We start from the raw sequence: 17,436 nt of genomic DNA on the forward strand, positions 1-17,436 counted from the left end.
TGGGGACAGATCTGTCGAATACGACGGATGGGCCACGTGGGCGGCCCCGGACCAGCTAAGTTCGAGAATCTTCATACATACGGAAGCGGCATAATGACTTGGCGATGTTTTCTGCTGAGTTTTTTTGGAGATGTGTCAAGCAGCAGATAATAGGCAGCGCTTGTCATCGTCGATCCTGTAAGCAGAATATCCCAGTGGATGATACCGTCACAATCCCAAAAACACAACAACATCACCTTTTCCCACAGATGTCAGGTAAGAGTCGAAACTCCAGCATCACCGACTCTTACCACTGTCGCTTGTGCGTGTGGCACATATTAAAGGCATCACTCCACGAATCTGAGGTGGTACAGATTTCAGGTGGTGGAGTATTCGTATTTTGCCGTAAAAAACGGCCCGGAAGATACGCCTTCGGGCGTTCTTATTTTGACTATTTTTTACAAGGAGTTGGAATGGACCGCGCCAACCTTGTGCACGCGCCGCATCTTCCAGGCCGCTTTTTACGGCAATTAGGAAGAAATGGACGGAATCACTCCCTCTCCATAATCTACTACCCCGTATACGAATACTCCACCTGGAATTCGTACCACCTCAGATTCGTGGGGTGATGCCTTTAAGGAAAAGAAAGGTACTGTGACGTAAGCTCAAACAGACAAGAAAAGAGGAAAACAACGCGAGACAAGCGAGTCTTAGGATACTTGTCCTGGTAAGCATCGAATGCATATGGGTGACTCCAAAATATCATACTTTGAGAAATTTCAAAATATAAACAATATATTTTGTTGCTATTTTAAAAAGTAAAATCACCTTGTAGTGGTGTTTATAACAAATAAATAGTATTACCATAACTGTATTTTCTGCTTTATACAATATGTGACATAGGATTAGGATAGCATTTATAACGGAGAAGTGCCGGAGTTGCTGGTATTCTATGTGCTTGAGTAGACTGGAGAGCAAAGGGTAATCACCATCTAAAGTGATTTTCGTCCTACGATTATTGCATTTCGAAAAACTTTACCCACACCATTTGGAAACTGTGGTTTCGACAAACAATTTAAAATTCTTCACAGTCAAAGTTATAAAAACAGGAGGTAAATATGTAGTCATCACTTAACATTCAACTCTCATAATGTTTTATTCTTTCCATTGTATTCTATTTGCATTATATGGAGAGCAGTCGCTACATATACAGTTAGTACAAACTTAAAGCAGAAGCAATTCCAGTAAACTTCTGTCGAAGAATCAGAATTTTTTTTTTTCAAATGACACTTATTTCGCTTTTTTTTTCAAAGAAACGTACGCATTGGTGGATGGTTTTCTTGGGATAATTTCACTACAGCATGTATTCTATAATAGGAATAAGAGGATATTCAAGTTTGATTTCACATCTATATCCCTTCGATGCCGCAGCAATTTGCAAGCATGTTTTGAAGTATTAGACAAAGTTTTCCTCTCTCTACTCAGCAACTAATATACGGTACAAACGTGAACTGACATAAACTCCATCACCATTCTAATAATGATAAGGGGACTACGTCAAACCATGTAAACATCTAACTGGTATTTAAGGGGTGCGTATCGTTATCGTTAAGTACCCGCAGCTTCCGCGACAACCTATCCTTAGGGAAAATGAGTGGCAATGGCGATCGTTAATTGCGCTGCGCAGCAGTTAATAGCGTCAGCAGAACATTGCGCTGCGTTTGCCTAATACAATCGAGAAGAAAAGAAGAAGTCAAGAAGTCAACTCTACCACGTTATTGCAATACAAACCACGGCACGTGACTTCAGTGTTGTGATGGTGGAGCTAACCTACGATATGCCTGCTCTGGGCTACCTGCAGCCTCTTCTGCAGGCACTTATTCGGCTGCGGATACCTAACGACCGCTCCCAATACTTAAGCTGCTGTCAGCATGCACGTATCCAGTCTTTGAATGAAGATTTCATCAAACATGGAGAGGGTAACCACAGGCAAGAGGGCATACGGAGAGAGACGTACATTTGAGTGCATGCACTGTCGCGGCCATATAACAGTTCACAATGTCTCATTTACTTTACATCACAACGCTTAGAATTATTGAGCGGTGCTGGGACACAATAATCCCGTTGATTTTAGTTTCTGGCACCAATTCGATGTCGTTGGACCCGTCGCATCACATTTTATAGCTTTCAAGTGCCGAGGCACCAATCCGACGCCGTGGGATCTCACTGCTTTCTGGAATTTTGTAATTTTTTGTAATTTCGTCACACACACATACACACATACATACACATACACATACACACATATACACACACAGAGACAGAGAGTACTTAAAGGCATCGCCCCACGAATCTGAGGTGATACAGATTTCAGGTCGAGTATTCGTAGATTATGGAGAGAAGGATGATTCCGTCCATTTCTTCCTAATTACCGTAAAAAACGGCCCGGAAGATACGGCTTCAGGCGTTCTGGCGCACTATTTCCAACGAGTTCGACTGGAGCGCGCAAGCCCTGTGCACGCGCCGCATTTTCCGGGCCGTTTCACGGCAATTAGGAAGAAATGGATGGAATCACCCCCTCTTCATAATCTACTATGCCGTATACGAATACTCCACCTGAAATCCGTACCATCTCAGATTCGTGGGGTGATGCCTTTAACATGTTTAAACACATTCAGTAAAGTAATTACTATGCATTGACCTTGTGCAAAAAGAACCAATCGAACAAGAATAACATGCACGCTCATTAATGCATTAATTTTAATGTACTCAAAAGTAAGATGAGGATTCAAATATGAAAATAGGAGTCTGACTTAGAAATTAAGGAACAAAATTATCCATTTACTTCAAACTTCAACAATAGTGCCAAACTTCAAAATTTAACAATGGTTTGACGCTGCTGCTTCTCATTCCTATGAATCTCCAGACTGATCATAATCAATCATTACTGATGCTTTAAGTTTCTTTGTCAATGCTACGTAAGCGAACAGGATCGATAAAGTGGTCATGGCATGAGGTGGGCACCGCAATGGTCTGCAGATGCTATTAGCTGCTGCGCAGCGCAACTACGGATAATCGTTGCCAGCCACTTCCTCTAAGAAATTGTCGCCGAATGTGTGTTCTTAACTATACACACTCCAAATTCTTCGTAGTAAAACTGCACTCTGCTTCATTTCATAACACTTTTTAGGTAAGAAAGTTGATGCGCCAAACATACTGAGCGAAGCAACACAAAAATAAAGAGTAAGCAGTGAGCAGCACGGCGAAATATGCCCGGCTAGAATACGTTAGCCAACATTAACTGCAAACAGAGACCTGTATAGGATATATCTAGAAATTTCCAAAAGTAAGAGGATTTCGGCTGAGAACGTAGATAATATACATAAAAATTAAGTAAGGAGAGAAATAGCGTAGAAATTTGACACCAAAACACTCCGTTTTTAAGTTTGGCACTCATAGAAAAGATAACTTCACTATCGGAAGGAACTGACCTTGCTTTTTGTTAAGTGCTGATTGAGTTCTCCAATCATGCGTAGAGCCCCTTCAACCTCGTATGAGTTACTAGATTGTTGTAATACCTGAAAGCTTGATGGGTATACAATAAATGCAATAAATTACGATGAAACGTCGTTAACATCCAACCCCGACCAACCTATAAACAAACAACTTGGGATCAGTCTATAGATCATGAACTTTATGAAGAACATGAATAGCAGAGCCCCGGTTATGAATGCACAACTCTACATTTTAAAAACACTGTTCCGTGTCAAATCACTGCTGCTTAGAAATTGGTAACTGACTGCGCGAGAGTTGCTGCTATCGGTAGGTAAAATATCGACCGATGATCTTCCTGATAAATGTAAGAACCTACTGTTCAGGTCTATCGCAGAGTAGTATTCCAAAGTATATAAAAGACTGTAGTTGATGATCTCTACAATCTAAAGGTTAAGGAGGCCAGTTGAAGTTGTTAGCACATCCACCCACTAAAAATATATTCTGTTCTTATTCAGAGGGGTTTGTATGAAACAGTTAAAAACGTCCGTGCACGAAACAAAAACAAAGAGCCACAAGAAGAGTATGATCCAAGTGATTCAACTGCGTCCAGGTTGAAGTATACAACAGAATCACTGTAAGCGAATAAATCAATTTATTCTGTAAAAAAAAACCTGCGGCAAAAGGATCGCATAGACGACAACGGTTTCCAAAAGGATCAAGGTGTCAATTCGGACCCAAACGATGTGATCTTCGATCCAAGAGGGTTTCAAAAGACTTTTGCTCCAACAAAAATAACTGTTACTGAAACAATCTGAGTGCCATAGGTTTTGCGTCTCTCCTTTCGAATCCCTGAAGCTGTCTGCACTGAGCATAGCATCCACTAAGACCACGTTGGAAGAAGTTATTCTTCGTACTGGTGACGTGACAAATGTGTCGATGATCTAAAGGAGAACATCTGCGTTCCTCAGTCATTCCCAATAATTTTCCGGATGACACCACTTTTGTCTCTGCTGAATGCACATACATTCTTCCCTCTGCTCCGACTCTAGATAGAACGCGCATTGCAGCCGTGCGACTGCTTTTTTCTCCCGGTAACTGCGTCTATTTAGCTCAGAGCAAAGTGCGACAGAAGCAACATGACCTTTTTTGGCGGTATTCAGATTGCATTTACTGAGTTGCGTACAAGTCCAGGAAAAAGCTCGAGCTTTTTGTCCTTCTAAAAAAAGTCGGACAGAGTAGCGCAGTCGACGACAGCTTAGGCTGCGACTGCACGGTCAATGGTTCGAAACACCCGTGGTACCGACCAAACCTTTTACGCCTCCAAAGTCGAAAAATTGGTGCCTAACTTGCCTGGGAAGGTATAATCACTGATGACATCAGCATCGGCCTCGCAAGTCAAAATGTGCGTTCGTGAATCTCAAACGAACAAGAAACGAAGTCGAATGCGCAGACGCAACTCAGAGGAATTGATCGACGCTGTCTCATACTCGTTGCAAAATAAGCAGTTCCGCCCACATTTTCAAATAGCATAGCATATCCTTAGTTTTATGTGTATTCACAAAGTTTCACCTTCGCAGACTCTCTATGAGCACTAGTATGTTCAAATAATAGAAATATCAAATAGCAAAACGTACGCACTGTAGCAAAGAAATGGGCAGGGCAACCGCGGAATGTAGGCAAAAATAACAATGAATTTGTAGTGACACCCTGTCAGGAACCGCGTAGAGCGCTCACTACTTCCTTGGATATATGGCACAGCCATCTCTTGACTGCTGCCCTTGAGCTCGTGTCAAGCTTAAGGTAATATAAAAACGTGTTTTTGCGATTAAGGGGTAGGTGATTTCGTAGGAGAAATAAATCAGGCGTGGGATTCCAAGATATAAAGCTAAGACTTTAAAATTCGACTTTGCTTCTTTCGCAACTTACCCTCTTATTGAAATACTGTTCAAATACGAACATCTCCCACGTTGCTGAAAGGTATAAGCTCAACTGGAGAGGTTCAAGATAACATGCGAAGCTCTTCTTTGATGTTACCTCTGGAGTGAGTAACGGAATTATACAGCTCATTTCAGCTCAGAACATGAGGTGGGAGAGAAATTAACAATGACTACATGACAAATGTACATGTAAAATAGTCTGCACCAAAGTCTTTTCACCAGCTTCTCTATCACTACAATCGCCAAGACTCTGCTTCATAATAAGATGGTGAAATGCGGTGATGGGATATACCCATTTGAAAACGACGGTTCCCCATTTCTAAGCCTTACATCTCACCTTTCCTTTGTCGACGTAAGATTCAGCACTCAACTGAAGCGCAAACAGTTCCAAATATTGTTTACAAATAGTGTGTTCAACCCTATCCTCCACAACGGTTTACCGCCTCATAGTGGCGTGGAAGTGACTCTGGGCGTCTAAATGCGGTCGGTACACAGCGGAAGTTCGTCCTCCGGCAGGGTCTCCCAAGCTGACAAGGAGTTCGACACATCCGACATTCCGACTTCTCGGAATCGGAAGCCTAGCTAAAAGTAAACCACTGCTAAAATTCACCACTGTCTTGGCAAAATGACGCAAGGTGGCTCCCTGATCCATATAGGTTGGGCGACGATCTATGGTAAAAGGTAAGTTCGCCGTGACAGGGCTGCTTAGTTTGCGGAAAAGTTTTTTTGCCACTCCAGCATATTCACTGCCTCAGTACTCTGCACACAGAGCCCTGCCGTCTCAAACGTCGGACGGTATTGCGACCGGTAGAGGCGATCAAATCTCAGGTTGCTCAGGACGTCATTGATTCTGGACAAATGCGACCCACGCACGACTGACACGTGATTGCTCTGCAGGAGACCAAGTGCAGAAGGAGCGACGTACGACAGATGAATGATGGTACACTCGTCATCCTGTCACCTCGTCTGGCCATTCTTCGCCTCCGCCCTCTGCGTCAAACACCCATCAGTATCATCAGCTGCTATTCACCAATATCAACAGCTGATGAATCCGAATTGCACGCGTTTTACGATGTGCTGGAGGAAGTAGCTAACAGCTGCACTAACACTAGCTGCAGAAAAGCGTTGCAGGAGGATCACTCGAAATACAGGCAAAAGGTTCTGGAAGCAGCACAAAGAAGAACGAGTTTAAAGAAGTGCAGCGGGAATCTCTGGAAATATAATATTCCGCCAGCAGCTTTGCTGAGCGAAGACGGGACTCGCACCTCCTCTCGTCGTGAGATGGAAATCATTACGGAGAGGTTCTACTTGAACCTTTTCCGTTCAACTTCTGTGTCACACCCGATTGTACCCACTGGTGAAGCTCCACCACGGATTCTCCCTTCGGAAGTACGAGTCGCTATCAGGAACATGAAACCTGGCACAACCCCGGGACATGATTTTATATTTACTGTCAGCGCTGGTCGATCAAGGTGTGGACGCGTCGTATGTGAGGACAATAGCTAACTGCTACGATCGATGCAGCACGAAGACACGAAGATACAGCTACCCCAGCATACCCATTGGAAAGGGGGTACGGGAAAGCGATACTATATCGCCGAAGCTGTTCACGGCTGCATTGCAATGGATAATGAAGTCACTTTCCTGGGAAGAAAGGGGCATACGTTGATGGAAGATTTCTCTCGAACCTTCGTTTCGCGAACGACATTCTCTTTTCGAGCAGTACCAGTGAAGCAGAAACGATGCTCAACGAATTGAACGAAGCAGGGAAGAGGATAGGACTGCGAATAAACAGAAAGAAGACACAAATCCCATGGACAGAGGAGTGACTTGAAGGCTCCCAAGTCGTAGAAACTTCGTCATACGTATATCTCAGACGCTCTATTTTTTCTTCAAACATAAAGAAAAAGCTGAAAATCCAACATCCATTACAACCCTATTTGCTAGTATTTGCAGGGAGTTCTACTCTTCGACAATGACAGATAATTAGATTTTCCTGAAACTTAAGAAAAGTATACGTAAAAGTATACTTCTTAGTATCGAAGTTACGTGTAAATAGAGAAAGTACTGATTGGGACGTTCTCTCTGGTTTCGGAAGCAGCGGGGATCGAATAACAAACCATATGCTGTACCTGCATAGCTGTAACTTTGCGTTAGTTACGTAACAATAACGCAGTATCCCAAATATTTAATATTAGGATTAATAACACCACATGGTAGGCATAAATATGAGGCCAACAATGGAAACGATTGTGATATGAAATGCGTTATACTGGATCAGGACACAGAAATATTGACAAGAAAAACGTTGGAGGCGTTTTGGATCCTTAAAAGAAACTCTTCAATGAATAACAGAAATGAATACTAGTTGATAACAAATAAGTTCTTGCCACTTATACCGCTCTGTGACCTATAACTGCCTGATATCGTGTGTGCGTGTATGTATGTGTATGTGTATGTGTATGTGTATGGATCAAATCATCTATATTGTCGCTGGTGATCCACACACAGCAATATTCATTCGCTGGTACACTGATCAAGTGACAAGTACGCGCAACCAACTGCCGGAAATCCGGTTGAACAGTACGTAAGTCTGTTTTAACGTATATGGTTTCCATTTTCACTATCTTGAACGATTCTCGAAACACTGACCCAGGGTGTGACCCTTGACGGAATAAACGTAGGATTGTTCCAATCAACATCTACTTAGGCTTCTGAAGACCGCGAGAAAGCCGAAATATCAGGCAAATAAAGGGTTCTATCTAAAAACCTCGCAGGCACACTATTAGAAAGTGTTAACACACCAAGTAGTAGAAGAAACAAATTTGCTTAATGTTGTTAAAGTACTGGTATTGAAAAAATTTCACCTTTCTCTTATTTTATTTTTATTCTAAAATTTCTGATATATCTTTAAATAGTCATCAACATGATATACGACCATAATACGACGGAAAAAGAAAAGAGCCACGTGCACAGTTCGAATTACAGAAGAAAGAAAAACAACGAAAAAAAAACCAACATTTTATTTCGACGACGCAAGCTCAAGTTGCGCAAGCCCCCGCTGAGTCAATTTTTTTAAAGAGTTGGAAACTTGAAACTACTTCAAATGGATGAAGAATTTAAATGAACGTAGTTTTTAGTGGTTTAAAAGTGGATTTAATAGAATTCAATGACTGAAAAAGCTCGTACTCTCTGCACATTGTTGGGTACGGAAGATCGCAAATAACTTCGTAATAAGAAGACTACCTTCTTGCTGTTTTTGACTGCTTTTTGCAAAGTATTAATTTTGTTTTCCAATTGGAAATATTTTAGGAAAAACGGCGGAGCTCTGAAAATTGCATGATATATCATTTGAAAGAGAAAATCCTCGACTACAAAATACGGGAAGGTGATTTGCATCGCAACAAATTAGTCCGAGTCATTAGACGTTTCACGATCATACACTTTTCGGCGCGCGAGTAAAAGTCGAGATTTTTGCGAGTTCTCCTACCAAAGCAAAAACGTGGGGGGGGGGGGGGGAGGGGGGTTAAAAATCACCCATATGTTCGGATAGAGGTAATAAGGAAACCACCATAAACAGATTTTCTTATTTCCGCGTACTTTCGGTATTCTTGAAAAATTTTCAACTCTTTCCCATCCAAATTCCAAAAAAAGAAGCTTAGGAAATCGCAAAAAACAACGGTATTACTATTTTGTAAGGCTAACCTTTCTCTATTAAAACTCATCCAACGTACTTCTCTAGTCCTCCTATCACGAAGTTATTTGCTATCTTTCAGACCTTAAAATGTGACAGAATCCGAGCTTTTTTGGCCGTGAAATTCAGCTAGATCCTCATTAAAACTGCTGAAACCTACTTACAATTGAATTCATCAATTCTTTTAGGAAATTCAAGTTTCTATCTCTACTGCAAAAATTTGGCTCACTGGGGCGATGAATCTACGTGGTCCCATTGTCACATTATCAACGCGTTGTAAATCTTTAAAAATGTTACTACTTCCATGTTACTGCGTACCCCTCAAACTTAATAGAATACTCTGCAATATATGTAATTATTTAATATTACGTAATATTTTGTCCTGGTTATCATGCTATCCTCCATTCACTACTGCCCACTACACATTCCTTCACGACCCACTTCCCTTGCGACCCCCCTCGCTCTGCGACCACCCCATGGGGAAATCCCTTCGCACGCTTGACCCTAAGTCCGTTGAGCCCGCACGTCTCGTTCGTTCCATCCTAGACGGTGAGTTTCGATGTGTAACTCCTCAAGTGTTGTTCTAGAGATAATTTTCCCGTGGAAATAAAACTCGTAGAAGCTCGTAGAAGGTGCACTCCTCCCTGTGAAACTTCTCTAGATCCTCCTCATACAGAGCTTGGTCTTCTTCGTAGCTTTATGTTGGAGCGGTTGTGTGTTGACGTTTGGAGCGTAAGCAACGAAGAGAATTCAAAGAAAGAGAATAGAGCAATCATCGATATATCGACAATACATCTGTGGCAGACGGAAATGAGTTTGAAATAAAATTACGATATTAGCGCAAGAGAAAGAAATATATGCTAAGAAGGCATTGGGAGCATTCTGGATTTCCGTCAGGAAGCCAGTCATGAATAACAAAAAGAGTGTTCATCAATTACCAGTGACTTCATGTCATTCGTAACACTGTGGATAGGATTATCCCACATGCAGCTCCTTAACGTTATCTAGACATTAGTACTTAAGGATGCTGCACAGTGCGTAGATCTCATTCGCCTTGGTGACAATCTATAAGGACGCGGTGGTTCACCAGCCCCGCTAGTCGGTGAGAATAGTCAGTTTGTTTTTCTTTTGAAGTTCTTGCACGGTGTACTTAGAACGATATAGAGGCTTGGCAAGGAGAGAGGAGTTTGATGGAATATGCATGGCATCAAAGATCTCGAACCATTTTCAGGCCTTTGATAAAGATGAGTTTGTCGAAACGTCAGGTCAATAATAAAGTTTCACCTAAACCTCACTGGTATAACAAGAAAACTTTTTTTTTAAGTTATGAGTGTTCTTAGGTGGAGGACAAAAGACTAAACGAATCCCTGAGACACTCAAGGCTTCAGTGCTCCCTGTTCCTGTCGTCCCAGTGGTGTATTGTAATGTAAAGTGATTTAACTGTGATTCGTCTGCCCGACGCGAATACTCGCACACGCTGATTGCTGCTTCTTCACTTTATATAAACTTGATCATCGAATATCGCCACTAAAGGCCTCAAGGCAGAGATGGCTGAAATCAAGTCAAAGCGCTCCAGCGTGTGTACCGCGTAGAGTGATGAGGAGCGAGGGGAGGCAGAGAAACATGGAAAACTGCTAGAGAAAATTATTGGGGGCAATCGTTAGGTACCCATAGTTGATTATTTGCAGTCAAATAAGTGCCTACAGAAGACCATATTCATTTTCCCTACTTTATTTCTTCTACCAAGAACTTCCTTTATGCAAAAAGCCGAGACTTCTTTGCCTTGCTTTTAAGAACTTCTTTGAAGGGATCTAAAGTGGTGTGTATATTTAAATGTATATCTAATCTTTCACTCAAACACCGAACTTTTTGAACCAACGAAGCACTAGAGCGCATACGAAGGGATGTTCATCATTTCATGCTTCGATTAAATTTTGAACTAGACCTGTGTATGCGTAGAGGGCTAACTCGAATAAAACTGTTCGAACTTCCTCTTTGACAGTATTTGCACAGATTCATCAATCACAAAGAAAGTGAAGTCTTACAAAATATTATGGAATTAAACGATACATCTTCTTGCTCCATCTTCTCAAGCCAAGAGACTTAAAAGTTTCGACTTGTTTGTTTTGCATAAATAAAGCTCCATTATTTTTTATTTCTGGGATTTCGTGTGCAATCATTCGATGTATCTCTATACGTAAGCGATCGATATACAGAAGCAAAACCAGAGATAACATGCTCCTACGAGGCATGTTTCGCACCTCATTAGACGATGAGGGCCGAAGATGGACGATGTGATGGACGGCGCATAAGGCATACGCAGCGCAATGCTCTGCTGAGGATATTAACCGCTGCGCAGCGCAATTAACGATTGTCGTTGCCAGTCGTTTCATCCAAGCATAGGTTGTCGCGGAGGCTGCGGGTACCTAAGGATACGCACCCACTGCCCTCATGTTTTCTTCCATCACCTCAATCCAGAACATCCGCTTTCGGCTAGATTACCTTTTCCTTCTCGGATCCTGTAAGCTCCTCAAAAGACGTTGTGCAATGCGGACTGTTGTTCTCTTCATAATGTGACTGAAGAAGCGAGGACTTTTTTCTTTTCTTTTTTCTCTGCGGCCTCTTTCGACCGCGCTGTAAGATGCTGATGTTTCCCGCGTGTTGTCCGCCGGCACACCACATCCACTTCCGCGTTTATTGTAGCATATCATGAACCAGCAGTAGCCAAGCAGCTGTTTAAGTCTTGAAAGAAAACAATGTACAGTATCTACATCATACAAACAGTAAGTATGTAGTTCACCTCACCCTATAGCACTAGAGTTCAGCAGGTTAAAAAATAACCCTTCTTCAGACATCAACAAAAAATAGACTCGTGAGTTCGGAAAAACGTCAGAAAGATGGAGTGGCAAGAATCATCTAGGCTGTCGAAATGAAAGAGACTGGAAGAGGATTCGCGCATGCAAGGCCTGTACGAAGGCAACTGTTAAAGAACTGACGATACAAACCAATCAAACCGAGTACATCAGATCGGACTATACGCGACGACCCGCCGACTTACCGCTCATTCAGTAACGTTTATGCTTGAGAAAAACTGTCCCTCGAAACACGCAGAAGCAGAGTTGGTGAAGTCGGCTTCCTCAACAGAGCACCAACTACGATTCTTCCGAATAACAAACCCAACACCCGAAACAAACGTCTACGAATAAGAAGATGCGGATCACTCTGTTTTGACGATTTTTTTCGTCTACACTACAACATCAAGCTGCGAAGATTAGCTTTATATATGGAATAAAAGAAGAGCTAAAAAGAAGACCATACCTTCTACAAAGCATTTCAACGCCGATTTTGCCCAAAGAGAGTGTCAGAAGAATTTCACATTAGAATCCGCTACCAATAATCAAACTAGCTAGTGGTTTTTTTCTTCGAGCGCATGACGGTAATGGTCACGTCATGCGTTCAAAATGGTGACTAAGACCAAGGGAGGTCGCAATTTCAGCTCTCTTCTCTAGGTTGAACGTAAGAGTCACTTCCTACGAGTTCAGTGTAGTAGAAAATCAAAGCTAAAGCTTGCCCCAAAAAAACACCTAGAGAATGTCGCATCCGGGCACACGGTCAGGCGTCTATTGATCAGTGAAACAGATGGTTACATCAATGACAACTCACAAATTCTCTCCGCTAAACATTGAAGCGACTCGGTGGAGAATATCATAATGAAATGGATCGCACCACCGTCAACAACCGCTTTGCTTGGTCGCAAAGTGAAACAAGCAAGTATTGAAACATTTGACATGCGCTATATATAAACATCATATCTAGGTAAAATTTTGAAAAGGTAAAATGTAGAAAGGAGTTTAAAGAATATATACAAAGTAATAAGCGTATAAAGTTGCTGTTATTATAACTGCTGCACTTGAAAATTGAACACGAATTCGTTGAATGGCATCGTGACCAACACATACTTATGCACTGCTAGTTTATATAGAAGACTTAGGGCATGAAATGTGTTAAATTATGAGATGTGTGAAAATATATGCATGTTATTCTTTTCCCTGTAGCATCTTTTAAGATAATTTTTACTTATGTAAAGTTATATTGGATAGAAGGATCTACTTCTTCTCTTTCATTCCCAATAATGTGCGCTTAGATTACTATATCCGTATATTAGAATTCGCTGCGGGAATCCATTTTTCACTAACTCTCCCTTCAAAATTCGCACTATCCACCACTTTGTCGCGGCGCAAACGTCACGCGCGGCGTTGATCAGAGAGAAGTAGGGAGATGGGGTGTAGGTGATATCAGGCGGTCGTGGAGAATATCTAGCTGGTGGAGCGGCAGCCGTAATTATGCGGAAGGGCGCGGTGCTGAAGGGAGGACAGGAGCAGTCAGCCGGTTTTCACGGGCACCTCTTGTCCCGCACCCGCCTTTGAACATTGATCGAGAGGAGTGATAGTATCACTGAAGCTCATCCAAATAGATCGAAAATCAACGGCAGTACAGTTGATTTGGATATTTAACGATTCCCAATTTAAACTGTTACTTTTTTCTCGACATCCTTCGCATACAAACTCCTTCACCTTGAAGATGTCTCTATCGCACCTATGCCTGAATACTTCAATATTCATGAACAAGTGATTAGCGTAATGGTTTAGCACTGTTCGCCATTCGACGAACCGTTCTGTACCCAAATGAAGCATAGCCACCTTCACTTCAGGCAAAGTGGATACATTGCAGGTCGTCGACGTAAGACAGGACAATCGAATTAAAAATAACAATTTTTGGAATCAGTAACAGATCGTGCAGAGATAGAAATCTAATGACCGAGATATGAGCAACTGCAATAAGTTCAACACTACTAAACTAGCGTCCATTAGCAATCGTGAGAAATTCCAACAGCGGTAAACCTTGAATAAAAAGTTCCAGTATGTGAGCACAGTTTACCACAAACAGCAAAACATGCTTTTTGGAGCAAATTTTCGAGAGATTTGACGTGAGATTAGATTTGTGTTATTCAAACAACGCTTTCTTCCTCTTTCTTAATAACAAACCAAAGCAAGTTTTTTTCTTCGCAGTTTTCTTTCTAAACTAGTCAGTTCCACATTTGAGAAATACTCGAACATTATTTCCAAACACTCCTTCGATACCAATATAATATAGACACGAATTGAGAGCATTTCTCGAAGTCTGGGTTTTCCTCCTGATTTCCCCCAACATTTATCACAGAATGATGTTTGACGTAAAATGACGTGAGCAACGTCATCGTACTGATAAAGATAACGTTCCACTTCAGATCATGTAAACTGTTAGCTACTATTTAAGCAGCCGTTTGTATGGGTGTTTCCACTTTTTGAAGAAGGCCTGCTATCAAACCAAGGCAAACGTGGAAGGAGATAGACATGCAGAGTCATGGAGATGACATGCAACGCGGGCAGTGGCCGCCTCTACGAAACATCAACCACCTCGCGCATGCACACGAAGTTATTGCTCACCAATCCGACGCCGTGGGACCCGTCCCACCCTATTTCATAGCTATCTGGCGTCGACGCACCAATCCGACGCCGTGGGACCCGTTGCAATCCACTATACAGCTACTAAGCTACAGCATGTCTACTTACTACCAAGCTACAGCATGTCTACTCATGGACTCCAGTTCGTGATTGTTCGTTGACAGCTAAACAAAGACCACTCGATCTTAAATGTACAGGTGTTTGAGATAAGATTTTCTTAATGGTATAGTAACACCACCAAAGTACCTCCTTCCCAAAGTTCCCTTTCTATCATTACTTGTATCGACAACACAATCCCCCGACAGTTCTTCATACTGCAAAAAAAGGAAAAGACGAACTCTTACCTGTACAGCAAAAGAAAGAACTGGTTGGACAATATCCTTGCGTTTAGCTAACCCACGCAAGAGTGCTCCAGCACCAGCTGCTGGGTTATGTAAATCTTCGAAGATGTCTGAAGGAGAGTGATTAAGGATTCACTTAAAACTGCTACACATACATCGTTTTGATGAGTATAGGTAGACAATGCTTTTACAGCAAAGTTACAGCAACAACAGTTCAGATTGGGCGCAACAGTGATTGAGCGGCATAATTGGGTGAGTCGAGCGTGGGAAAGGTATCATGCAGCACAGAGTGTAGGTAATATGAAATTTATTATTATAATATAAGGCGAACCTAAAAGTATCACTGGAAGTAAAAATTCTCAAAATATGATATGGACACCGAAGATAGATAGATACTAATTTGCATGACGGATTGTGAGCAGTCTAGGCGTTCACGTTGCAGGCTTATTCTGACCCGTTTACTTGAGAGAACGAATCGGATAGTTCCACTAATTCAGAGAACGTCCATAGGTGGCGAATGAGAAACGACAACATTGCCGCGGCACGAACTCCGACCACCTGAGCGGTGCAATAACATTCATTCCGAGTTTTTGTTATGGTTCCTGCTTATTTAGACTTTAGATGAAAATTCCGAACGACAAAAGATGTCGTGAAAGGAACACTTGGGAGGAAGAAAGAAACATTAGACTTCAATGATCGGTTAGTCTAACGATGAGAATGTCTGACAATTCGTAGGGAGTTCCACTGCACAATCAAATTCTCACCTTTTGTTCGCCTTCAATTCACGTACTGATAAAAAAAATCACCTAATGAAGCTTTCTCAGCATCGGCAATATACAAGTCCGTAATGTCATGATGCTCTTTTGACGGTCACAAGAAAGCAATGAAACAAGGTAGAAATGTTAACTCTTCACCGAATAAAAGGAAAACTCTTCATGTTTCTTAGCTATTCAGCGCAGTGCGATGCTGCTCGCATTTGTTTCCCTACACACGTGTAGACAATACTTAAGTTCTTCCCACGTACGGTTAAGGACGTCTGGTGTAACAGAGCCAATGACGTCTGTGAACTCTATTTTACAAGCAGCATACCACGAATTCGACGTGGTGTAAAAATCCGCGGAAGAAGCTGGAGATATGGTTGTAGATTGCGGATCAGGAGTGGTTCCGCTCATCTCTCCCTAATCGTCGTAAAAAAACCGTGTGTGGACCACTTTAGTTCCTACGAAGAAGTTTAGAACGATTCTATGTGTACTTCTACCGGTTCAGTCAGCAGCTTATTCACCTGTCTTACTTGAATAGGCTAGTGAGAAAACATCACTAATCTTCGACCGCTAGCACTCGAACGCGGCACATAGACAAGGAAAGCGCATTGCAACTGAAATCGACGTGAAGAACGCTATCTTCTAAGCCGTTTGCTATGACGATTAAGAAGAGGTAGCGGAACCACCACTCATCCCGCAATCTACAGCCGCATCTCTAGTCTTCTCCGCGGATTCTCTCACCACGTCAAATTCATGGTATGCTGCCTATAAATAATTAATGTAGTTGATACTCTCTCCCATATAGTCTCTCTACTTACCCATGGCCTAACAGAACGGTGTTTCTCCAACCAACCACCGGTATCCCTTAACTGCTTATCCCACCAATTAATGTTATTCGTATGCGTTGGCGCTTCTTTGTAAACGCGACGATATACACATTGCTTTCTGCTCACGTATTCGAACGTAGCAAGCTACAGAACACTGTACTTTCCTCCGTGCCGTCCAAAGCTCTACTGGCGTGGGCAAGGGCTGATCTGCAGCTGCGCAGTTCGGTATTGCATCATCACCTGCTTGCGCAACATAAAACGGAACCTTTTCCTTTTATTTGGTGAAGATTTCACATTTCTATCTCGTTTTGTTGCTTTTCACTGACTAGTCAAAAGTGCAGCATAACCTTACGAACAACCTATACTTGCCTGAAAGTATAAGAGAGTACTTGGTGTTATAAACAACCTCTGCCTGTACGGCTTCCCAATTCAAATCTTACTGAGCTTCGAAGTCTTCGGATAGAATGTTAGAGAACCTCACTTCAGTATTTACAAACTAGAACATGATTAATGTATGCATCAAGACATTCGCTTGTACCTATAATCTCAAAAGGTTTAATTGCTAAGCTGATGCCGAATATTCCAACAACGTTCTAACGGTTAAAACATATCAAACGATATAGACTGCGTATACAAGTCTGACTGCTACCTGAACTGCCGAATACTGTCGAATGAACTCTAACAAGTAGCCCTGCGTAGGCTTCAAGGATACTGCGTGGCGTTTGCTGCGCTATAGGAAACAAGCAATTTGCCCGTCATCAGCTTCGGAGGCCAATGGAAATGAGATAAGGGGCTGCGCGCTAGCTGTGGGGAACGACCACAATAAAATGGTGAAGGGGTTTGACTCAACTTCGTCAAGAAGCCTCTTTGTACAACTGCGTTATCGCAAAGGACATAA

The 17,436-nt window shown here is 42.1% G+C and overlaps 1 protein-coding gene across 2 annotated transcripts in view; it reads right to left on the reverse strand.

The window, feature by feature from the left end:
• Positions 1-17,436, reverse strand: part of RB195_024189 (uncharacterized protein) — a gene marked incomplete at both ends in the record, with an annotated part of 49,716 nt that overhangs the window by 8,862 nt on the left and 23,418 nt on the right. For both annotated transcript variants that reach the window (XM_064211873.1, XM_064211874.1), the window contains 2 exons: positions 3,471-3,557; positions 14,954-15,060. In XM_064211873.1, coding sequence (XP_064067754.1) covers positions 3,471-3,557; positions 14,954-15,060 — 194 coding nt within the window. The remainder of the gene's footprint in view (positions 1-3,470; positions 3,558-14,953; positions 15,061-17,436) is intronic.

The sequence above is a fragment of the Necator americanus genome, chromosome X (genome assembly GCF_031761385.1).
Source record: "Necator americanus strain Aroian chromosome X, whole genome shotgun sequence".
NCBI classification, from domain to species: domain Eukaryota; kingdom Metazoa; phylum Nematoda; class Chromadorea; order Rhabditida; family Ancylostomatidae; genus Necator; species Necator americanus.